Source organism: Muscardinus avellanarius (assembly GCF_963383645.1).
Source record: "Muscardinus avellanarius genome assembly, chromosome: 8".
Lineage (NCBI taxonomy): Eukaryota > Metazoa > Chordata > Mammalia > Rodentia > Gliridae > Muscardinus > Muscardinus avellanarius.
The window spans coordinates 1,229,177-1,253,727 of record NC_137794.1 but is presented as its reverse complement, the minus strand read 5'-3'; the positions used below and the strand labels follow the sequence as shown (position 1 = coordinate 1,253,727).

The 24,551-nt window shown below is 57.2% G+C and overlaps 1 protein-coding gene across 1 annotated transcript; it reads left to right on the top strand.

Moving 5' to 3' along the window:
- Positions 1 to 427: 427 nt before the first annotated feature.
- On the top strand, positions 428 to 24,551 carry LRFN2 (leucine rich repeat and fibronectin type III domain containing 2; the record flags this gene model as incomplete). Its single annotated transcript, XM_080699720.1, has 2 exons — positions 428 to 1,830; positions 23,573 to 24,551. Exons 1-2 carry the CDS (start codon positions 431 to 433, stop codon positions 24,549 to 24,551), a joined length of 2,379 nt encoding a protein of 792 aa, XP_080555846.1. The 5' UTR covers positions 428 to 430.

Sequence of the window (24,551 nt, the reverse complement as noted above, 5' to 3'; positions counted from 1 at the left end):
CCATCCACCCATCCACCCACTCATCCATCCATCCATCCATCCATCCATCCATCCATCCATCCATCCATCCACAAACATTCACTGAAGCACCGGCTGTGTTCCAGGAGCTGTGCTCAATGCTTGGAATACAATTCACAGCACAGAGGAAAGTCACCTCACCTCTCAGCTAACAATCCAGCAGGGGCCATCAGAAACAACCAGTAAACAGGATCAATGTGTAGATGAACTAGTACGTTGGCAATCAGAACTAAGCAAGAAAGGAAGGGTGCTGTGGCTTAGAGGGACTGCACCGGAAGACAGAGAAAGTGCCCGAGCATGGGCCACTCTCCCCCGCAGGCTCGGGGCTTGTGGCGGGAGGGCCTTAGGACACCGCTCCTGACCTTGACCTGTGTCCCTCCCTTCCAGGCGACCTGGCCCGCGTGACCAGACCATGGAGACCCTGCTTGGCGGGCTGCTGGCGTTTGGCATGGCGTTTGCCGTGGTCGATGCCTGCCCCAAGTACTGCGTCTGCCAGAACCTGTCTGAGTCACTGGGGACCCTGTGCCCCTCCAAGGGGCTGCTCTTCGTGCCGCCCGACATCGACCGGCGCACGGTGGAGCTGCGCCTGGGCGGCAACTTCATCATCCACATCGGCCGCCAGGACTTCGCCAACATGACGGGGCTGGTGGACCTGACCCTGTCCCGGAACACCATCAGCTACATCCAGCCCTTCTCCTTCCTGGACCTCGAAAGCCTGCGCTCCCTGCACCTCGACAGCAACCGGCTGCCCAGCCTCGGTGAGGACACGCTCCGCGGCCTGGTCAACCTGCAGCACCTCATCGTCAACAACAACCAGCTGGGGGCCATCGCCAGCGACGCCTTCGAGGACTTCCTGCTGACGCTGGAGGACCTGGACCTCTCCTACAACAACCTCCACGGCCTGCCCTGGGACTCGGTGCGCCGCATGGTCAACCTGCACCAGCTGAGCCTGGACCACAACCTGCTGGACCACATCTCCGAGGGCACCTTTGCAGACCTGCAGAAACTGGCCCGGCTGGACCTCACCTCCAACAGGCTGCAGAAGCTGCCCCCGGACCCCATCTTCGGCCGCTCCCAGGCCTCGGCGCTGACCGCCACGCCCTTCGCCCCACCCCTGTCCTTCAGCTTCGGGGGGAACCCGCTGCACTGTAACTGCGAGCTGCTCTGGCTGCGCAGGCTGGAGCGCGAGGACGACCTGGAGACCTGCGGCTCCCCGGGGGCCCTCAAGGGCCGCTACTTCTGGCACGTGCGCGAGGAGGAGTTCGTGTGCGAGCCCCCGCTCATCACGCAGCACACGCACAAGCTGCTGGTCCTGGAGGGCCAGGCGGCCACGCTCAAGTGCAAAGCCATCGGGGACCCCAGCCCCCTCATCCACTGGGTGGCCCCCGACGACCGCCTGGTGGGGAACTCCTCCCGGACCGCCGCCTACGACAACGGCACCCTGGACATCCTCATCACCACGTCCCAGGACAGCGGGGCCTTCACCTGCATCGCCGCCAACGCCGCGGGGGAGGCCACGGCCACCGTGGAGGTCTCCATCGTCCAGCTCCCGCACCTCAGCAATGGCTCGGGCCGCGCCGCGCCCCCCAAGTCCCGCCTCTCGGACATCACGGGCTCCAGCAAGACAGGTCGGGGAGGTGGAGGCAGCGGGGGCGGGGAGCCCCCCAAAAGCGCCCCGGAGCGGGCCGTGCTGGTGTCGGACGTGACCACCACGTCGGCGCTGGTCAAGTGGTCGGTCAGCAAGTCCGCGCCGCGGGTGAAGATGTACCAGCTGCAGTACAACTGCTCCGACGATGAGGTACTGATTTACAGGTGAGCCAGCCGGCGGCAGGGCGGCGGGGAGGTGTGTGGCGTTCCCGCCGCACGGGGCTGCCCGCGGCTCCTGGGGCCGCCATGTTAAATGCACAGGGCAGGGTAGACACTACCCACACATTTAAGAAGAGAAGGACCCAGGCAGGTGCAGCCTGAGAGAGGTGTCTGCAGGAGCAGCCTCCCAGGCGGTGGCTGTGAGCCTCTGAAGTTCTACTGTGCTGAGCCCAGCCAGACAAGGGCCACAGGCGAAGGATCCCAGGCCAAAGGAGGAGGGCCCTGGCCCTGGCCCTGACTCCTTTGCCGTCCTGGAAACAGCTTGAAGCCAGAAGAGTGGGGGTTAGATCCTGGCTCTGCCCCTTGCCGATCCTTCAACTCCGCTGGCTGTGAAATGGCTAGAACCTATGCCAGACTTCATGTGGACAGTTGGCTGCCGGCAGTTAAATCATACTGGCTAAGGTGGGGAGAAGGGGGAAAAGGAAAAGAAGTCAGGTGTAGTTGAAATACTCCAGCAGTTAAAAGGTCAGGAACCTCTTTAGTTTTGAGCCTGGCTGATCAAATCTCCCGCACATGTCCTGCATACATACATACATACATACATACAGACATACATATATAGTACTAGAGATGAAACCCAGGGGCATTCTACCTCCGAGCTACACCCCCAGCCCTAATTTTTATTCTTTATTTTGAAACAGGGTCTCACTGACTTGCAAAGGGCCTCACTAAGTAGCTGAGGCTGTCTTTGAACCGTGACCCTCCTGTCTCAGCCTCCCAGATGCTGGATTACAAGCGTGCACCACCATGCCCGGCTTTGTCCTTCATAATTTTCCACCTTCCCTCAGTTTCCTTTTCCTCTGAGTTGGCTTCATCTTTAGGCAGTCTCTCCCTCTGGGACGTCTCTGCCGGGTCTCCCTGCAGGCTGATGGTGTGGGCCAGTTGGGAGGAGCCACCAGGGGCTTAGAGGGGCCATCCTGCTCCCCTGTCTGATCCTTCTGGGCTCCAGTCTCCTCATGCAAGTGGAGACACCGATGTTGAACTTGCAAAGTTGCTATGAAGGTCAGTTCCTAGGCCTGGTAGAAAGGCAGAGGAAGACAGACAAGGTATGATACAATTACATAGCTCACTTGTATTGTGGAGCCACAGACAGGGGCCAGGCACAGGCACAGACGACCTCAGCCAGCTCCCTTCCTGTGCCTGCCACGGTGTCTGAAACCTGAGGGACGGGGCCGAGAATCTCTGCTCATGGGATGCATGACTTCCTTCGAGAGCCCATAGGCTGCTTTGCTTTCCACATGTAGAAACGTGTAGGATGCTTAGCCTGAGAGCTGGGAGCGGTGGGCACGCTTGTAATCCTAGCATCCAGGAGGCTGAGACAAGAGGATTGGGGTTTGCAGACAGCCTCAGCTACTTAGGGAGGCCCTTTGCAACTCAGTGAGACCCTGTTTCAAAATAAAGAATAAAAAGTAGGGCTGGGGGTGTGGCTTGGAGGTAGAATGCCCCTGGGTCTCATCCCCAGTATGACAAAATAAATAAATAAATAAATAAATAAATAAATAAATAATGCATAGTCTGAGCAGGGCGCCCATAGGTGGGCTTCCCTGCACAGCCAGTCTCCACTTCAAGAATCCTGAGGACTTTCTGAGTGATTAGTCTCTGGTGGGGAGAGCTGGGAGGGAAGAGCTGGTGAAGAAAGCTGAGTCATGGGGCAGAGGTGGGTGCACCGTAGAAACCCAGGTGGAGCCTGTTATGATGGCTCTCAGAGAGCTTCCAGATTAGATTTACTTAATGCGGGATTAGAATTGAACTCCCACCTAAGCACATGTACTCATAAATCAAATACATAGAAATATATGATTAAACTTAGATACACATAATAGTTTTCTATGTATAAGATCATAGTTTTTTTTGTAGAAAATTTGGAGAAAAATCATAAAGAGGGAAGTAAAAATTATCTGTGCTCTAGCTGGGCGTGGTGGCGCACGCTTGTCATCCCAGCATTCGGGAGGCTGAGACAGGAGGATGGCGGTTCGCAGACAGCCTCAGCTACTTAGTGAGGCCCTCCGTAACTTAGTGAGACCCTGTTTCAAAACAAAGAATAAAAAGTAGGGCAGGGGGTGTAGCTTGGAGGTGGAATGCCCCTGGGCTCCATCCCCAGACCCTCAAAAAAAAATGTTATTTGTGCTCAAGTCATTCAACTTCGACCAGAAGCGTTCACAAAGTGGCTGTCTGTATCAATTCTCAATGATATTTATGGTCAGTTTAGTGTACGATTATCCCCGATTCTTTATACACAACATGATAGCTCGCTTAGCCCCCTCCCCAGCATTTCACCACTTGTCTGTACTGTAGCTTTTTTTAACCAATCTTCAATCCTTGGACATCCAGGTTGTTTCCAATTTTTCAATGTTAAAAGTAGCACAGTGACGGATATTTTTATACATAAATATGTTGGTGCAACCTCAGTGATTTCCTTAACATATTTTCCTAGGAGCCGAGTTGTTGATTTAACAAGTAAATGATAATATTCGCAGGCTCCATACCCATCTTTGTTTGCCCTCTCACCGGTGATCGGCGATCGCGCCCTTTGGACCGCACCTCCGCCGATACCGAATACAGGATGCCTTTCATCTTGGCCAATTCCAGAGGGGACAAACGGAACTTGTTTTTAATTTACATTTCTTTGATAACTTGTGAGGTTGACCTTTTGAAAATAAGTCTATTTTTCCACTTGTGAATTTATTATATGGTCTTGACTTTGATAAAAAGCATCGAGGGAGAAAACTGCCAGCTTGTGCTGCTGGGAGACGGCGTAGGGGAGCTGAGGAGACGTGGGCATCCCGGCTGCTGCTCCTGAGGTCAGGAAATGAGGCCCCTCCCCGGGGCTCTCAGAAGTCCTGAGGGGCAGGGCCGGGCTTTGGGCGCTGCGCCTGTAGTCCCTCAACTTGGGAGTCAAATTGCTTTTATATAGTGATTGAGGGTCCAGTCATACTAGGTTTATAAATGTAATGAAGATAAAACAGAAGCCTCTGAAACCTGAGGGGGGGAAAATGCAGGTGGCAACCAGACACAGCAGTACTCACCTGTAATCCTAGTACTTGGGAGGCCGAGACAGGAGGATCCCAGGTTCAAGGCCAGCCTCTTCAACTTTAGTGAGACCTTTAGCATCTTAGCCAGACCCTGTTTCAAAATAAAACAATATATAAAAAGGGCTGGGGGTAGAGCTCAGGGGCAGAATACCCCTGGGTTTAATTCCTAGTACTACAGATTAAAAAAAAAAAGACAGGAAAGGATGGTGACTTCTTCGGGCCAGTGATGCAGATGAGAGGACACACAGCGTAGAAGGCCCTTCACGGTTGGGGCCGTGGTGCCTGAAGGAACACAGATCGTGAGTAGCGGTAGATGAGTATTTGTATTAGTGGGAGTCAGTAGCATAAAGCAAGACTATTATCTCGTCTGCCATCCTGGGGAGGAAAATGGAAGGCAATGTTTCGTTAGGCTTCTTAGTCTTATTTTTAAGAAGACAGGTTTCCAACAATGTGGGGAACAATGTAGCTCCGAGCCTGGAGCCAGGTAACAGTAGGAGTCATCACTGGCCGGCACCATTGCGTCTTGCCATGGGTGATGATTACCCGCACAGGCTCTGTCTCATTCCATCCTCCCCAGTATACCAAGGTGGATAGAAGGCCAAGGGATTTGAACAAAACCCCTCCGAGCTTGCGACGCCGGAAAGAGCCGAGACTGAGCTGATGATATGGCTTGAGTGTGTCCCCAAGAGGGCTGACCACATGTAAACGTGGCCCCGGGGCGGTGGTCCCCAGGTGGTGAACTATCCCCAGAAGAGATTCCGAGTGTCTCCCTTTCTTGCTCTGGGCAGTTTGCTTGGACACAGCGTCCTGCTCTTGCCAACCGGCACCCTAACCAGAAGCCCAGAGCAATAGGAGCCCTGACCTTAGACTTGAACCTCTGGACCATGTGCTAAAAATAAACTTTACTTTGTTATAAAGTTGGTTTCTTCGGGCATTCCCTTGCAATGACACACAGCCAACCACAAAGATGGCAGCTTCAGTGGCCTCCGTGCCCAGCCTCCTGCTGCGGTCAAGACGCCCACTGTCTCCAGTAGGAGCGTGGCTTGGAAGAAAATGCAGTGTCCCCGTGAGACGAAGTCAGGACACAGACTCAGTTAGCTCTCCTGAAACCCGGGTAAACCCCGTCACTCACTGAACTATGAGAGCATCCCCGAGGTGGTACACAGCGGGGACGCAGCGGAGTAGGCTGAATCCAGGCAGCCTGGCTTCGCAGAGCCTCCATCTGCGAGGGGTGAGCCCTGGACCACAGAGAGGGGTGCCCAAGCCCAGCGCGCACATGCAGGTGTCAACCCTGAGTGTGGGCCTCCGGGCCCCAGAGGGTCATGACCAGAACTAAGGGATGCCGACGGGGACTTGCACAGGTGGTGGTGGCCCTGAGGTAGCAAAGACAGAGAGGGCTGCCCGCGATGGGAGAGTGTGGGGATCCTCTGCTTTCCCAAGAATAAGCCCTGTGAAGCTTAGGGTGCTGGGCTGGTCGTGGCATCCCTAGAACATTCTACACAAATGTTCTTAATGGGTGGCTAGGAGCCTTGGCAAAGAATGCTGACCAGTACGGGTTAATTAAGGGCAATCCTGCCCAGATTTTACATCGTGTCTCAGGAGACTCTGTGTATTTCTCCGCCTTTTTATCTCCCCACGACATTTCTGAAGAATGTGTTCCCTGAGACATCCCTCTATGCACTGCGACTCTCTACGAGGCCCCACCCCAACAGGGGAAGGGGAAAGCATCCTAGGAGTTCCCACTGCCTGTGAGTCGCTACATGCATGGAACATATCACAGTTGTATCGGCATCTCACAAACGCCCATGGCGTCTCAGGGAGACAATGGAGGGACGCGAATTGGTGCAATGGGCTAATGAGACTGGTCAGGTAACCGCACTGATTGATAATTGACGGGAACAGGCTAGAAAGCCTCTGGCTTGTGCCCCACATCGGCCCCACTTCCGTTCTGTTCAATATGTCCTGTCTTTGACATGGATAATGATAGAGAAAAGATGCTTGGCAAATTTCCCTGTCCACAAGCCCTTCCTTCCTTCCTTCCTTCCTTCCTTCCTTCCTTCCTTCCTTCCGCCCTCCCGCCCTCCCTTTCTTCTTTTCTTTCTTCCTTCCTTCATTCTATCCATCCATCCACTCATCTATTCTTTCTTGTATCCATCCATCCATCCATCCTTTTTTATCCATCCACTCATCCATCCTTTCTTCCATCCATCCATCGATCCATCCATCTTTTCATCCATCCTTCCATCCATCCATTTTGGTTCAAGGAATCAAGTGCACCTGTACTCGTTTGAGGAAAGGCAGGCCTGCTCGCCTGGAGTCTTCTGTGCCTGGGACCAGTGCTGTGGTTGCTGCGAAGCACATCACAGTGGACGCAGAGGGCTGCAGGGGCTGCTGAAAGCTTCCTCCAGTTTTTAGTTGTGTTTATAGAAATCCATTGCTCGGATCATGGAAGGTGATGGCTCTGTGGAGTCACTCCAGCTGGCCAGAAGAAGAACTGTAAGAGGTTTCATCCAGCATGGTCCGGTTTGGGAGTTAACATCTGCCATGCCATATCACAAGGTGTCCAGAGGTCATTTGATGAGAATGGGACTCTGGGAGCTGGCCTGGGTTAAGTGGCTCTTGAAATGAGAGGGTTTGGAAAAGAAACCTTGGCTCCTTCAATTTTTTTTTGAGAACTTATGGGTGGCCAGGCGTGGTGGCACACACTTGTGATCCCAGCATTTGGGAGGCTGAGACTGGAGTATCACGGTTTGCAAAGAGCCTCAGCTACTTAGTGAGGCCCTCCGCAACCTAGTGAGACCCTGTCTCAAAATAAAGAATAAAAAATAGGACAAGGGCTGTAGCTCAGAGGTAGAATGCCCCTGGGTTCCATCCCCAGACCCACACACACACACACAAAAGAACATATGGGTGGAAGAGGGGGCACACACACGGGAACGTAAGCACTGGCCCGTTCCATAAACAGATGTCCAGCAGTGCTCGCTTTCCACGCCTCCGCTACAGCCCTCGCATGGCTTCATCTACAGCACCGGGCCTCCGGAGACCGAGTGCATGGGGACCCTGCAGAAACAGTGTAAGCTGAATCTCTGGAGCCAAGCTATCCCCTGAGCAAGATGGGTGGCATCCGGGATGCCAGACATGGCCCCTCTCTTCCCTTGTCTGGGCCTGGGCTTCTTCTCTGCAGAGTGGAGACGTCAGTGCCTATCTGTCCGTCTCACCAGACCGTGGCGGAAGTGGAAGGAGGTGAGCAGGAGGAGTGGCCTCCCCAGGGCTAAATGTTTCCAGTAGCAGAGACCTGAGGACAGCGGCTTATCCAGGTCCAGGGACCGCTCGGTCTCGTAAACGGAGCACTTCTGCTGTTGACGGGGTGCACATCACTGCGGCCCCTGTGAGGCTTCTCAGATGAGCTACCAGATGACACAGCTCCCCACCCTGGGCACGTATCCCAGGGAGACGAAGTCAGCAATTGAGAGGCAGCGGCACACCCATGCGTGTTGCAGCACTGGTCACAGGAGCCAACATGTGGATGTAGGCTGCGTGCCCACCAACACGTGAATGAATACAGAAAATATAGTGTGCAAAGATGGGTGTGGTGGGCACGCTTGTGATCCCAGCACTGGGGAGGCTGAGACCGGAGGATCGTGGTTCTCAGCCAGACTCAGCTACTTAGTGAGGCCCTTTGCAACTCAGTGAGACCCGGTTTCAAAATAAAGAATAAAAAAATAGGGCAGGGGGTGTTGCTCAAAGGCAGAATGCCCCTGGGTTCCATCCCCAATACCACACGGAAAAAAAATATGGTGTGTATATATACTCGATAAAGTAGTACTCAGCTGTAAAGAATGGAAGGGAAACGTCATGTTAGTGAAGTAAGCCGGACACAGACGGACAAATAGCACACGTTTCCTCCTACAGACGAAAACTAAAAATCAAAACACAAAGGTGACCCGGAAGTAGAAGAGGGTCTGTCAGGATTTGGACGGGGGTTGGGGGGGGCGCTGGGGAGGAGAAGGAGGACGTGATCGCAGCTTGCTACGTGCCTGTGTGGAGATGCCCCTGACTGATCTGTACAGTCAGTGTGTGAATAGCAGTGAGATCCAGGGAGAGGAGTCAGGGTGCTTTGGGAACTCCATGGACTCGAGGCCGGGCAGGTCAGGGGCTTGTCCTGAAGTGACACCCTGCTTTTGTGCTTTCTGGCACTTCCTGGGACTTTCTCTGGCATGTCAGCTCACAGGGAAGCTGAGGTCCCCAAGAGCAGCCCCAGCCTGTGTCAGAGACAGTTGGAGGACCATGAACCCCAGCTTCCTCCACCCGGGGGAGGGAGGGACGGCTCGGAGGCCTGTCCTCTGCTCTCTGAGGTTCCTGTAGGACCAATCACCATTGACTTCATTTCCATTCCCTTACCTGCACACCCGGGGCCTGCCTCCCACACAAACCACGGCTCCTCAACTCCTGTTCCAGGCGCTGAATCCTGGGGACCCAATGTGAGGCAGGCAGCGCCCTCTGGGTGAGTCGCCCTTTACTTAGCGGGCCCCATAGGTTGCTCCTTTGCTGGCTGCAACCACACCTCCTTGGCCCTCCTCCATCCTCCCAGGGCTGAGGAGGGAGGCCTTTGTGTAGGTACAGTGTGGTCCACCCCTGAATAAAATCAGAGCTCTGCTAGCAAATGAGAAGGTGTCAGGGCGGCATACAGCCCCCACAGAGCCGATGGGCAGACACGTTACCGTGGTGGGCATTTCCTGGCACCTGCCCACGCAGTCCCAGGAAGCAGTGGCCAGCTTGTAGCCGGGGCCAGCCTGGCAGGGCAGATGGTCCGGCTGCCTCCTGCCTTGCTGTGCCTGCTCTTTGCTTATCTCCGGGGACACTGAGACAGAGAAGCCCCGGGAGGATGTCTTGGTTCTTGCCAATTAGCCCACGGTCTGGCATGTGTGTGACGCGAGTGGGCACCCTGTGGGTAACAGAAGGTTCAGGATGAGGTGTCAAATTAGTGCCCGTCATGCTCAGGAGTGCAGAGAGGGGCAGTGACAGGATGCGCCCCCCCGTGGGCCCTGGAACTGTGGGGCGGAGAGGAACAGGCCCGCCTCTATTCACTAAGGAGAGCTGGCCCTGCCTGCGGAGGGTCCCGAGGCAGGTTCCGGCTTGCTCTGCGGCCGTGGCTGGTCATACCTATCTAGACGTGGGGACTTCTGCTGCCTAGCAGAGAAGCCAAAAGAAGATCCATTAAACACTTAACCCTCTAACGAGACCGTGCGCTAGCAAGGCAAGAGATGCGAAGGAGCGTTTCGTAATCAGCTCTCAAAGGTGAACGTGCAGGCAGGTCACCTAGCAAGGTCTGTCCCCTCCAGCTTTGGCCGCAGCTAATTGACGGCACCCGGGCTTGGGGCCAGGGGAGTGTACCTGGGGATTCGGCAGGAAGAAGGGAGAGGGTAGATGTCTTAGATGAGAAAAGGGGCTGAGGTGGCAATGGCCAGGCTGAGCCCAGGTCCGCGAGGCCCGGGTGCGGGTGTGTTGGGCAGTAATCCTACCTGGCAGGCAGCCAATGTCAAGGTGGCCATAACCACTGACTTACTTTCCCTGGTCATACTAGCCGTGTGGGTTGTTTGGAGTGGAACTGGCCCAGTGTGTTGGACAGTGTTTGGTCATCATGACCAAAGGGCTGAGAATAATGTAGAGGAAGAAAAGTTGATCTGGGTTCGTGGTTTCAGAGTTCAGTCCAGGATTGGCTGGCTCCATTGCTCTGAGCCTAAGGAGAGGTGGGTGTCATGGTGGATGGGTGTGGTGGAGGAGAGTTGCTCAGCTCAGAACCACCAGCATGTGAAGAGAGGAGAGAGAGAGAGAGAGAGAGAGAGAGAGAGAGAGAGAGAGAGAGAGGCTGCGGAGACCAATCCTTCCAGGGCATGCTCCGGTGACCTGCTTCCTCCTGGCAGTCCACACAGCATCCTGAGGAGGTCAGATGCCTCACCTTCCCTGCGCCTCACTGTGTGGGTGACCATGTGGTCAACAGGAGACTTTTGGGGACATCCCAGGGCCAGACCATAATAGCCGGGTTGTGCTCGGCTCCAACTCCAGATTGGGCTGGGATTTTTGTGTGTGTGTGGTACTGGGGATGGAACCCAGGGGCATTCTACTTCCATGTACACCCCCAGCCCTATATTTTATTCTTTATTTTGAAACAGGGTCTCACTGAATTGCAAGGGACCTCACTAAGTAGCTGAGGCTGTCTGGGAACCGTGATCCTCCTGTCTCAGCCTCCCGAATGCTGGGATTATAGGCCTGCACCATCATGCCTGGCTTGGTTATTTTATTTTATTTTACTTACTTTTTGTGGCACTGGGGATGGAACCCAGGGGCACTCGATCACCTGCTCAATCAGCCGATCTGTTTGCAGTGTCTCGTCAAGACCCAGGGTTGGAACAAGATAGGCAGTCTTTGCCTTCAGGGAGCTTACAATTTACCGAAGATAAAAGGACAAGATTAAGAATATCCACAAGCGGGGTGTGCTGGCACACTGTGATCCCAGTGCTTGGGAGGCTGAGACAGGAGGGTGGGTCACAGGTTTGAGGACAGCCTCAGCAACTTAGCGAGGCCCTATTTCAGAATAAAAAGAAAATAAGGTTGGGACTGTAGCTCGGAGGTCGAAGACACCCCTGGGTTCAATACCCAGCATCCCACAAACACACAAAAGAACGTGCAGGAGACAGAGACCTGGCTATTGATTTGTATGGTGCTCAGGGATGGTCGCCAGTGTCTTTGAGTGACATTGGAGCAGAGGCCTGAGGGGACCAAGAGGCAGAGCCAGACTGAGGAATTAGCACATGCCAAGGCCCCGGGGTAGGAGACACTTGTCCTGTTAGAGAGGCAGCAAGGATGCCCGTGCCCCCGGAGGAAGCGTGGCCTGGGTAGGGCTCAGGAGGCTGCGCCAAGGCCTCGGATCTTACCCTGGAGGTGAGTTAGAGATGAGCAGGCCCCAGCCGTGTCTGGACCCGCTGCGTGGGGCACGCACATCCACTGCGCTGGCAGGGGCACAGACGTGAGCAGGCCTTCCGGCGTGGGCTGGCCTCCCTGCTGGCATCCTCGGGTGGCCGCGTCGGGCTGGCCTGGGGACTCCTGGAGGCTCACAGGCTGCTTCGCCGGCTTCTCCGCAGTCGCCCGCCCCGGCCACCACGTCCTGGGATGTGGAGCTATTGTTTATGTTCTTGTTTACCTCATTAGCCATGTGCCGGCGTTTCTGATAATTAGTCGCCTCCTCCAGCCGCTCCTGCGTGTGTGGGTTTCGGTGGGCCGTGGTGTGGAGCAGCGGTGGTGGGTATAAAGGGGGCCGGGGTCAGAGGCCGGGTGCCCTGCGCTCTGTCTCGGGGTGGGGGTGGACAGGCGGGGAGGCGGCCGCTGCGCCCAGCGTGGAGACAGGAGCTCCGAGGCCGAGGCAGTGGTGGCAGCTGGCGTCAAACAGCACGGAGATATTTTTACCACCCGTCAAAATGGCACAGCATGAGAGCCAGAGCCCTGGGCTGCTTCCTGTGCTCCCCTCCCCACCGCGGGCCTTGGCCTCCCTGGGAAGACACCTGAGCCAGAAGGGGCCTGGGAGTACCTGGCTGGCTGGCTAGGAGTCAGAGTGACTCACCCACCTACCCACACAGGAGGAAGCAGGTGGGTGCCAGGGAGGAACTGAAGTTAGACAGGTGGGAGAACTCCAGGGAGTGCCGACCGTGAAGGAGCGTGAAAGTCACGTGGTCAGCCTGGACGCGCATTGTTGGGAGGGGAGGGGAAGCAGTGGGGGGGGCAGAAAGTACTGTGTGAGCGTATGTGTATGCCATCATCAATGTGATCCACATTACAACGTGAAACAACGGTTTACCCATAAAAAATAAAAAAACAGAGTCTTGGCTTAAAAGCAGGCCCCACTGCGTGGGGGAGTCCACCCAAGGCTGGAGGATGGGCATGTGCCAAGCCTTTGCCCCCTTCACATGTAATTGCTGGCATTGAGCCGTGCTGCGGCCACGTGCAGGCTGAGATGCACTGGGTCCTGGCGGCACCAGTGACAGGTGGCCCAGGGGAGAGACCGGAGACGCGCAGCTTGGTCTCTGCCCTCCAAGAGCTCCTGCGGCCCCCAGCTCCCCGGCTGAAGGGCCAGGGAGAAGCCGAGGGCCAGAGGATGGCGCCATGAATCTCCGACAGCCGCGCGACTCCCGGCCCGAGGGTGTCCAGCAGCCCATAGATCACCGCTGGGCTGCTGACCTTGAGTCTTGAGCAAAGTGAAGAATAGAGGTCATATTTATTCCGTCAGAGCCACGGGAGCCGTGAAGCACTGGGATGTAAGGACGGAGGTAAATCACTGGCTCCCCAGGACGCAGCGCCTCTGCCTTCCCGCCCTGTCTTCCCCCCGGCAGCCAGCTGCAGCGTGCGCAGGTGAGGAGGGCGGAGGGGCCCCGGGGTCTCCAGAGCTGCTCTCTCGGGACCCGGCAGTGCTGAGACCCAGCCGCTGGGCACCCACAGGTCTCTAGAACGCGAGGCGTCCCTCGCTGTCCCCGGCATCTGCTGGACGAGCATGGCCCCGCCTCCCTTGAAGCCCAGCCCGCGCCGGCCCCACGCTCTCCATTCTCAGCCTGCTGCTTTCTCCCTTTTCCACAGCACAGTCCAGGGTCTAGCAATCTAAGTTCCTTGACCGCATTGTCTGGTTCTCTCCCCCCACCTGGAGCGTCACTCCACGAGTTGGGGGCTTGGGTCAGTGTGGTTACTTCCATACCCAGAGCCCAGGGCAGCGCCCGGCGTGCAGAAGGGGCCCTGTGAAAGTCCCCTGGAGAAATGACTGTCTGGAAATTACCGAAGAAATGCTCCAGGTCCACCCAGTACACCAGGAGAGACAGAGATTTGCAGAGGAGCCAGGGTGGCCCGGCTCTCAACCTGACCGCTGGGACATTCAGAACCGGGTTCCCAAGACAGGCGTGGGGGTGCACACTTGCTATCCCAGAATTCAGGAGGCTGAGACAGGAGGATCTGGGTTCGTGGACAGCCTCAGCTACTTAGGGAGGCCCTTTGCAACTCAGTGAGACCCTGTTTCAAAATAAAGAATAAAAATAGGGCTGGGGGTATAGCTCAGAGATAGAATGCCCCTGGGTTCCATCTCCAGTACAGCAAAAAATAAAAAAATAAAAATAAAAAAGACCAGGTTTGGCTCCCGGCCAGGCTCCAGGTCCTGCGTGGTCCAGCTGTCCCTTGCCTGCAAGTGCACCGTGGTCTCGTTGTGTCCAGCATCTCAGGGACCCATGAGCCAAGCAGCCCAGGGCTGAGGAGCTTGGCTTGCTTCCTCCTTGATTAAAAAAAGCTAATAAATTTACTGGCAGCATGCTTCCTAACCCAAACGGGGCCCAAAATGTGGCTTCCATGACTGGGGAAAATTTCTTCCTGAGAACTTTTAAGGGGTGAGGTAGGAATGGGGAAGAATCTATTACTCACCTTCCCCCGTGGCTCCCCTGTGCTAGAGCCTCACCTCCAAGCCGCAATGCCGAGTGACCATATCTGAAGCCACGGGCCAAGTGAAGTTCTCAGAACATATTTTTTGCAGTACTGGGGATGGAATCCAGGGGTATTTTACCTTTGAACTACACCCCCAGCTCTAATTTTTATTCCTTATTTTGAAACAGGGCCTCACTAAGTTGCTGAGGCTGGCCAAAACATTTAATCCTCCTGTCTCAGCCTCCCGAGTACGAGGGCTACCAGGTGCCTGGCTAGTTCTCACAACTTTTACATATTCATGCGCGGAATCAGTCCAGCCCTCGGAAGCAGAGAGTTCCTGTGAGCACCCAACACCACAGGAGACAGCGGGGCCGTGGATCCTGGGATAAGCTCTCGCGTTCTGAGCACTGGACGGTCAGCAGACAGGACAACAGGGATCCTGCCCCCGGGAGGAGCAGCAATGCGTGTTGGGAGGCCGGGTGGTCATACAGAAAGAAAGAGCCTGGCGGGGCGGGCAGGCGTGAGGGGCGGATCGCAGGGTAGATGGGTGGCCAGGGCAGGGCCCTGTGCTCACATGTCTGGCACGGAGGTGTATTAGCGACTCGTGGCGCTCAGGAGCTGGCCGGCTGCGGTCAGGACACTATTGCTCTTAGAGGTGCCCACGCTGCACCAGGACCACCAGGCCCCCTCACCTGGGCGCCTCGCCCGGACACTCCCGGTTGTTCATCCGCCCACCCTGCACGCAGGACTGTGCCAGGCTCCCCGTGCCCTGATGGCTCACCTTTGTCACCACGGAGCTCGCTCCTGCTGGGGTGGGGCAGTGGCGCCAGAGTTGTTTGTGGAATGGATGGATAGGTCGATAGGTAGATCGATCAGTCAGAAACAATCAATGGGCAGATGACAGATGGAGCAGGGAAGCGCTCAGGTGGGTGGGTGTGAGCTCCTGTGCTCAGCCCGGGTCGTGGGCTGGGACCTGCCCTCCTGCACACACACACACACGCCACCCCTCTTCCAGTGATGACCTTGTGAATTCTAGAATGCCAGAGGGGTACACATGCACAGGGAAGGAAAGTGACGCGCCCTGGTCAGGAGCAGCTGTGCCAGGGCTGCTGGAACGGGCTGTAGGAAGGCAAAGGCGGAGATTCCTGCTGCCAGCTTCCTCCCTTGGGTGCCTGGGTGTGAATTCCACCCTGGCTTCTGCTTGGCCGCCTCTCCCTGCGCCTCTTTCCTTCCCGCCAGCTGCTTGGTAGAGATGGCGCTGTCTGGGAGGGGGAAAGGCACCATGGCGCAGGACGATGCAGCGCTGTGCAGACACCATCCTGGGTCCACCTCCAGCACAGAGACTGTGCCAGCCCCGCGCACTCACGCCGACAGCTCCTCAGAGAGAGCGGCAGCCTGCAGGAGTGAACGCCTGCCCGCAGGCGGTGCCCAAGCACCCCGTGGTCCCCAGCATCCTGCAGGGAAGCCGGTGCTGTCTGTTGCTGTCCGACAGATGCTGAGGCTGAGGAGGACAGCGCTAACTCCTCAGACTCCGCTGGCCGATGGCAGTGACTTTTTTTTTGTGTGTGTGTGGTACTGGAGATGGAACCCAGGGGCATTCTACCTCTGAGCTACACCCCCAGCCTATTTTTTATTCTTTATTCTGAAACAGGGTCTCAAACTGAGTTGCAAAGGGCCTCATTAAGTAGCTGAGGCTGTCCGTGAACTGCAATCCTCCTGTCTCAGCCTCCCAAATGCTGGGATTACAGGTGTGGCCACCATGCCCAGCTGGGAACATCCCTTTCTCAAGGGCAGCCTCAAAGGCGCCTTCCGCCCTCTCTCTGGGCCATGGTTAAGCCAGGTCAGCATTTGGCACCGGGACCCAGCAGAGGGAACTCGGTAACAGCGTAAACCCGTAATTCTGATCACTCTAACTAGTGGGCTCCCTCCCTGGACCAGGAACGCCAACTATGAGACACTGTTTTTCCAGACACCTAGAACTCTGTCCCACCAACTTTGAAAACAGCCTCGGTGCCTTCTTAACACTGGCGCCTGGTGAATACTGAGTTGGAACCCAAGCGTGAGCGTCGTGCGTGCCCTCCAGAGCCCGCTCCCTGGTTGCTGCCAGGCTTCCGGGAGCGTGTGTGGCTGTGGTCACCCTCTAAGCCCAGTCTGTGCCCCAGTGGGCTGTGGGAGCCCAGGGCAGTGCAGTCTGTCACGGGCTCACGCTGAGAACATGTGATACTCTGGCTTGAATCCGGCCGAGCACAAACCCCCCTGTGAGACCGAAGGCGGTGCGTGTCACCCACCGAGCCTCAGCCTCCTCAGCTGTGCAGTGGGATGTAACACCCTCATCAGGTTGCTGCGGGGATTAAACTTTTAATACCTGTAAACTCTTCAGAACATGTGCTCAATAAACATTAGCTGTTGCTGCAAAGTAGCACACACACACACACACACACATATATATATATATATATATATATATATATATATATTTTTTTTTTTCGTTGTTAATTGCTGCCAAACAGCCAAACAGTCGTCCTCAATCAGAGGTTGCTTCCTGTTTAAGTCTGGTTCTGCTCAATTCAGTTCAAGGGAATGCAGCGCCATCAGCCCTTGGTGTTGGAGAGCTGGTTCCAGGACCCCTGCGGTGCCCCAGCCCAAGGATGTTCAAGTCCCTGCTGCGAAATGGTGTAGTATTTGCATGAGTCCTCCGGCACACTTAGAATACTCCAGATTACTCCTGATTAGTATTTGCATGAGTCCTCCGCACACTTAGAATACTCTAGATTACTCCTGATACCTAAGGCCATGTAAATACTATGCAAAGAGCGGGTGTCCGGTCTTGTTTGGAGAATAATAGAAAGTCTGTACAAGTTCTTTTTTCCTTTTTTTCCCTCAAATATTTCCAGTCTACTGTGGGTGGGTGGGTTGAGTTGGAGGGTGTGAACCCTGGGCTAGCAGGGGCGGACCGCACAGGGAGCCTCCTGCTTGGCGGCCCTGCAGGCCTGGCTCACCCTCTGCAGATGGGTGGCCCGAGCAGGCAGCCTCTGTCCTGAGCCTTGGCCTCTTCACCTGGGATGTGGGGGCACTTACTCCTACTTTTTAGAGTCGGTGGGCAGGGGAAGAGGCACCGCTTGCCAAGGAAGTGGTCGCCCGGCGCCAGATGGAGGGAGCCGGGTGCCTGGCTTGCTCTAGGAAGCTGTTTCCTGTGGTGTGAGAAGCAGGGAGGCTGGAGAGGAAGGCAGAAGGTGTCCGCGCCCTGAGGGCTGCTAAGGAGGAGGAAGGCAGGGAGCTTGGGGTGGCCTCTCAGGCTGGAGCAGCTCAGCAGTAGCTGTTATGGCGATGGGAAGGGGACCGAGTGGGAGGGGAGGGGCTGGGGGCCTCCAGGTTAAGAGGGGTGTTCGTTGGTAACCTGGGAGGCAAGGATTTCCTTTCTGGTGTGAACACCTGCACAGATTCTGCCTTTGATGAGAGAACACACCCGCCCCTTGCACGCCCCCTGCCACACCCCCAGTGCCCGCAGGCTCACCTCATCTCACCCGGCCAGCTTTAGGGGTTCCCTGTGCTGCGAACAGTGACATTTTTGCAGCCAGCCTCGACCTTGTGGTCTTGTCCTTTGCACAGCTGAGGACCGGTCACTACCAAGGTCCAGTGGCCAGATGGAAGGAGCTGGGGGCAGCCCTCGTGCTCTACTGAGGCCCCCACGCGCTCTCCTCTCCCCCATCGCACTCACGAAGGATGCCATGGGACACTTCACTGCAAGGCAGGCCCGGAAGGTTGTGGGCATGGCCCCTGTGGGCCATCCACAGGGTTCACGAGGAGGCCCCGTAGACACTCGGCACCCCGCCTCCTGAGGCCCCAGATGCCTGTCCTGGTGGCCAGCTGCGCTTCTGGGAAAGAGCAGGCCCGGCTGTGCATGCTCTGAGGGTCACACAGGGTCCCCAGTGTCAGGGCAGCAGGGGCCCTAAATGCCTGGGACCAGACCATCCTGCACAGTACACACGTAAACACCTACTGCTACACACAGGTGCGCACAACTGATGCTCTTTAGACCCACAGATCAGACATACCCTCCACATACACTTCTCCCTCCCTGTCTCCTCCTCCCTCCCTCTCATGCACACACACTAACCTACACACGCACACTCCCACAACACAAACCCAAACATGCACACCCGTGAGAAGTCATCGGGAGCCCCTTGGGTAAGCCTCAAGGACACAGGACTCTTGTGAGACCACCTCCTCGGGCCTGGGCCCCACCAGCCAGCTGGCGCACAACCGCGCCTCCCCGCACTGGCTCCATGGGCATCTCCACCATGGGATGCCCCCAGCCTGGCTTCAGGGAAGACGCCAAGAGGGAGAGGACAGGCCCTGTGTGTGGGAAGGGCGGTGCCCGAGGAACACACTCAGGGTTAGGGGAAACTGGCCATCTGAGTCAGGCCTCAAAAGATGAGACACCTGGGTGGAGAAGTAGATGACCCTGCTGGGAGGAGGGACCTCAACGGGGCCCAGCTGGCTTGTCCTGGGAGTGCCGAGGGCACCCCGCTTGGAGGTCCACTGGGCGGAGCAAAGACAGGAGCTGGACGTGCAAGGAATGGCCGTCGGTGGAGACAGGATGTTCTCCTCCACCTGAGGGCTATCCCCATGTGCCATTTAGGATTCAGTCAGAAAGAAGATAAAAAGGGCGCTCTAGGTCTTTCGAGAGGAATTCTGCACAAGGATTGAGTTCTGAGGACGATGGGATCGCTGAGGGCCACCCAGGAGATGGAGGTAGACAAGAGCTGAAGTCCCTGACTGCCCACCCACAGCTGGGAGCCACTGGGCAGGAGGTCCAGCAGGACGAAGATCCTGGGCTCGCTGGCAGGCGCTAGACCTGGGAGCCAGACCACAGCCTGATGTGTGTGTGTGTGTGTGGCGGGGGGACTCAAGCAGCCACTTAGGTTGGCTTTGTTTTCCAGGGTAGGTGCTGGGATTGCAATTTCAAATTGTGTTTTAGAGCATATGAACTTAATTAAATTTAACACGTTGGAGCATCTTAACTTAAAATAGCAATTCATATTTTCTGCTAACAGAGATGTCGCCGGTTTACAGGACAGCGGGAGGCGCCTCGGGCACGCAGGAGTGTGTTGTTCACACACAGGCTGTGGCTCGCTGGCTGTGCGGTGGCCGTCAGTGGCCCCGGGCCACCCTCTCCCTTGGAAGGCTGACAGCGTGACCCATGGACTGTGCCTTCAGCTGGGCTCAGCCGTGGAGAGGAGCCGTAGAAGGCGGGCAGGGACCGGTGAGGCTCGGTCCCAGCACGGTGAGCTGCCCTGGCAGCTTCTGCTTGTGAACCAAGTCTCATAAGCCACTGTGCCTCAGGGAAGGGTGATTTTGACCCCAGAGGGCATTCAGCAATGTCTGGAGACCTGTTGGGCTGTGACAGCAGGGGTGGTGTTCCGGCATTTTGGGGGTGCTGCCGAACATACTGCAGGGCAAAGCATTAACCGACAACAAGCCCAGGCATGGCTGAGAGGCTGCACTCCAGCCCCGAGCTTCTCGGGCGATTCCCTGGGAAGGACGAGTTTCATTCTTCCCAATCTGTTGCAGACCACTGCTTTCATAAGAATGTAATAGAAATAAATTAGAAAGAAATCATTATGTGTTTGAGTGTGACAAGCGATTGGCAAAGTGCTATGAGACTTTAATGCTTACTCTCAATTTCTATACTGTCTTATTATGCAGCAGAAATACAGTCCATGAACCAGCATCCATTTGTGGCCCACACTAAGAGAACCACCCAGCTGTGTGGTTCTCTCTCCTCCCTGGGGCAGGCTGGGGGCGGGGGGTGACGGCTCGGCTGGCCTGGCCTTGGGGCTCCCCCTGCCCTGCCCACCTCTCTGCCATCTCTGATTGTCCTGAGGGAGGGAGACTTCTGTGTCTACAGAGCCCAGCTGAATCTGTGAGGCTTTCCTGCTTGAGAAAGCGATGTCAGTGTGTTAGAGGACACACAGGCGGGGGGCTGCAGGAAGCCCAGCTGTGGAGCTTGGACTGTCCTGTAGCTCACCGCTGGCCCCTGCAAGTGTCTGGTGATAAGGAACACAGACTTAGCTGCATCTCTGGTGGAGACGGGCACGAGATGTACTTTGAAGGAGCGTGCCCGCCATCCCGAGCCCTTTGGAGGCTGCACACATTCAGAGTGCACGTGCAGGAGCGTGAGCGTGTACGCAGGTAGACTGGAGGCTAGCCAGCATGCAGACCCCGGCCCCAGGTCTGGCTTGGAAGAACGGTGGGTGGTTCTGCCAGGGGGCATGGTGGGGTGCCCGGGGAGGGAAATGGGTCTCACTTCTGTCACTAGGGTTTGGAGGTGCCCAGTGCACATGGCTTTCTCACGCAGCGTGTCCTTTGGCTGCCTGGAACAGTATTGCTAATCGCATGGGGGCAGTGCTGGGGCTGGAAACCAGGGGCATTCTACCTCTGAGCTACATCCACAGCCCTTTTCAATTTTTTTTTTTTTTGAAACAGGGTCTCGCTAATGGTTTCATTATGTTGTTGAGGCTGTCCTCAAGCTTGTACTTCTCCTGTCTCAGCCTCCCAAGTCCTGGGATCCAGGCGGGCTTCCCCTGCCCATGCGGGGTCCCGGAGGACGTATCCGGTCTCGGCGCCATCATTCCCTGAAGAATCTAACTTCCTCTTCCTCTACACAAGAATGATAATAAGTTCCTCAGGAGTTCTCTAGAGGTTAAATGAGATGGTGCTGTAAAATGCCCAGCATGAGGTCAGGGTTCTGTGGGCTCTGGTTTTTGGTACTAGTAAAAGCAAACTTGACCTTGCCAGCCCAGGATGCTATCAGTTGGCGGGCTCTGGCTCTTACCTAGTGCCTGACACAGCATCCGTAAGCACGCATGCACACACGCTCACGGGGCGGGGACACAGCTGCTGCAAGCACGCACGCGGACAAGCTCACACGGGTGGCCCTATCTCCCAAGGCGAGCAGAGACAAGGCAGCGTGTGCTGAGGACACCAGGCCCTGGAGCCCGGTCTGGATCGAGGCCTTGCCACTTCCTGAGGTACTCAGGTAGGCGGCTTAACCTTTCTGTGCCTCAGTTACTCATCTGCACCCGGAGATGAGATAGCAACCACCTCTGGGTAATCATCGTCACCCAAGCTCTCATTGCCTCTCAGAACTGAGGCTGATGCCTGGCGCTGAGCAAGCCCTACTGTCTTGTGGGTAATAACAATGATAGTGGTGTCTGCTCCCCACAGAGGCAGCTGATCAGTGGGCTGATTGCCGAGCTCGTGGTCCATCTGCTGTTTCCTGGTCCCGAAGATTAAATGCAAATGATCAAGGAAAGCCATTTTACACAGCAGGTGTGCCCACAAGGGTGTGCCCGCAAGGGGTGTGCCCGCGAAGCAGTGGCGCACAGATTCACGCCTGACTGTGGCTGGGCTGCCGGGGCTTGAATTCCAGCTCTGCCAAGTTATCTTTGCTTACCAGCTTGTTTTCCCACTGCAAGGTGAGAATCACGGCAGTGGCCACCTTGGGAGCTGTTGGACAGCGAGGGGGCGCACACAGGACACTTAGCCGCTGCTGCCTCGCACTTGTTCTTCCGGTGGTCACTGGGTGGGCGTGCTTAGCTCCTGCCTGTCAGGGCTCTCCAGGGTCCTTGCTGCAAGGACTGGCCGTGGGGGCTTCTTGGCCAGCGGTCCGGCTGGGGGGTTGTGAGCTGCAGCGGGCTTTGCTAGACTTTTCACGGAAGCGAGGAAGTGTACCCCCTCTGCCAAGTGCCGAGGCAAAGCCCAGACTGAAGACCCAGAGGCCAATGCGAGTGGTCCAGCTGCCTCCCCCTTGCAGACTCTGCGTCAAGAACACTCTGCCATGGTCAGACCATCCGTGACCCTCACCTAGCCCCAAGGAGCCAGCCCACGAGGTCCTGGCTGGACCACCCCCCTCCTGCTCTGGCCTCTTCTGCCTGGGCCCGTGGGCGCCGAGGACGGGGGCGTTCTCTACCTCCAAGCGCCTCAGCTGCAAGACAGGAGGTGAGGCAGGCGGCAGCCTCCGCGCCGGCTCTGATGGGATGTCAATATCTGCCTGTCAGCACGGTCCCCCATGGAGTGCTGGGTATTTCATATTTGAGATCTCAATTACACTGCCTGGCCCGGGGTTGGAGGGCTGGTAGGTCTGTTGGAGCCTTTCCAACAAGTAGGGAGTGGAGACTGGGCCTCCAGGGAAGGAGAAGGGCCAGGGGGAGTCTGCAGGGTGAGCCCTTGGGGCTGGTGTGTATTTCTGCAGGAGGGTTTGGGGGTCACCCACGTATCACCTCTGGAAAGGAAGGCCTTAGAGATCAGCTGAGGTGAGGGCCCAGGGAGAGCCTGCGCCCCGAGAGGCCCTCGCTGAAGGTGAGGCCCCAGGAGGCCTCCTGCCTGGAGCGCTCCCTCTCCAGGGGCGCTGGGGTGATGGGCCTGCGGCAGCCTTGACAGGGCCGCCCCTCCCTCTGGGACAAAGGATGGCTCCCCAGCCTCCAATACTGCCTTCCACCCATCAGCAGAAGCCCCTCTGCCTCCAGCTCTCCTCCGCCCAGGCTCCTCCCCACTTCCAGCCGCCCCAGTAGCACATGCCCTTGGCAGGCTCAGCAGCCATGACTGCTGCGGCAGGACCTTGTCTCTGATCAGAGGGCTCAGTGTGGATGGCCCAGGAAGGAGAAGGGTGGCTGCAGGGGCCCAAGGCTGGCTGGGCTCCCACCCGCCTCCCACTTTCCAGAGCTGGGTTGCAGCAGGTGGGGAGGGGCTGGGGCGCGCCCTTGTCTAAGTCCTAGTCCTCCACTCCTCTGTTTACTCTGCCTCTCTGTCTTGCTTCCTGCCCTGTGTGCCCTGTGAGTCCCTCCGTCTTGGTCTCCTTACTTCAGCCTCTAAAGCCGCCTCTGCTCAGCCTCCGAGCCCACCTTCTGGCTCCTTGGCTGGACCTCTGACCGTCTCTCCATCATCTTTCCCAGCCACAGTCCATCGGGAGCCCCTCCCTCCCTTCCCGTCATCCCCTATCCCTGCCTGGCTCCTGCCTCTCCTCTTGCCCGCCTCCTGTGGCCTGCCCTGTCCCCTGCTGGCCATTGCCCTTCCTCCTCTCCTCTCCTCTCCTGCCTGATCACCTCCTGCTGCCCTGTGCTCTCTGGTCTCCTGCCTGGGTCCGCTCCCCTGCCCGGCGGCCACTGCGCGGCCTCACCCTGTGTCTCCCTTCCTCCCTCCAGGATGATCCCAGCCTCCAACAAGGCCTTCGTGGTCAACAACCTGGTGTCGGGGACGGGCTACGATCTGTGCGTGCTGGCCATGTGGGACGACACGGCCACCACGCTCACGGCCACCAACATCGTGGGCTGCGCCCAGTTCTTCACCAAGGCCGAGTACCCGCAGTGCCAGTCTCTGCGCAGCCAGCTCCTGGGGGGCACCATGATCCTGGTCATCGGGGGCGTCATCGTGGCCACGCTGCTGGTCTTCCTCGTCATCCTCATGGTGCGCTACAAAGTCTGCAGCCACGATGCCCCGGGGAAGATGGCGGCCGCCGCGGTCAGCAACGTGTACTCTCAGACCAATGGGGCCCAGCCCCCCGCCCCTGGTGGCGCGCCTGCTGGGCAGCTCCCGCAGGTGCCTCCCAAGCTGGTGGTGCGGAATGAGCTCCTGGACTTCAGCCCCAGCCTGGCTCGGGGCAGCGACTCTTCTTCTTCCAGCTCGCTGGGAAGTGGGGATGCCGCGGGGCTGGGCCGGGGCCCCTGGAGGCTCCCGCCCCCTGCCACCCGCCCCAAGCCCAACCTTGAACGCCTGATGGGGGCCTTCGCCTCCCTGGACCTCAAGAGTCAGAGAAAGGAGGAGCTGCCGGACCCCAGGACTCCAGCCGGGAGGGGGTCTGGGGCACCCACCAGGGGCCACCACTCAGACCGAGAGCCGCTGCTGGGGCCCCCAGCCACCCGGGCCAGGAGTCTGCTCCCCCTGCCCCTGGAGGGCAAAACCAGGCGCAGCCATTCCTTCGACATGGGGGACTTCATAGCTGCCGCTGCGGCCGCAGGCGGGGTGGCCCCCGGTGGCTACAGCCCCCCGCGGAGGGTCTCCAACATCTGGACGAAGCGCAGCCTCTCCGTCAACGGGATGCTCTTGCCCTTTGAGGACAGCGAGCTGGTGGGGGCCCGGGGGACCTTCGGCAGCTCCGAGTGGGTGATGGAGAGCACCGTGTAG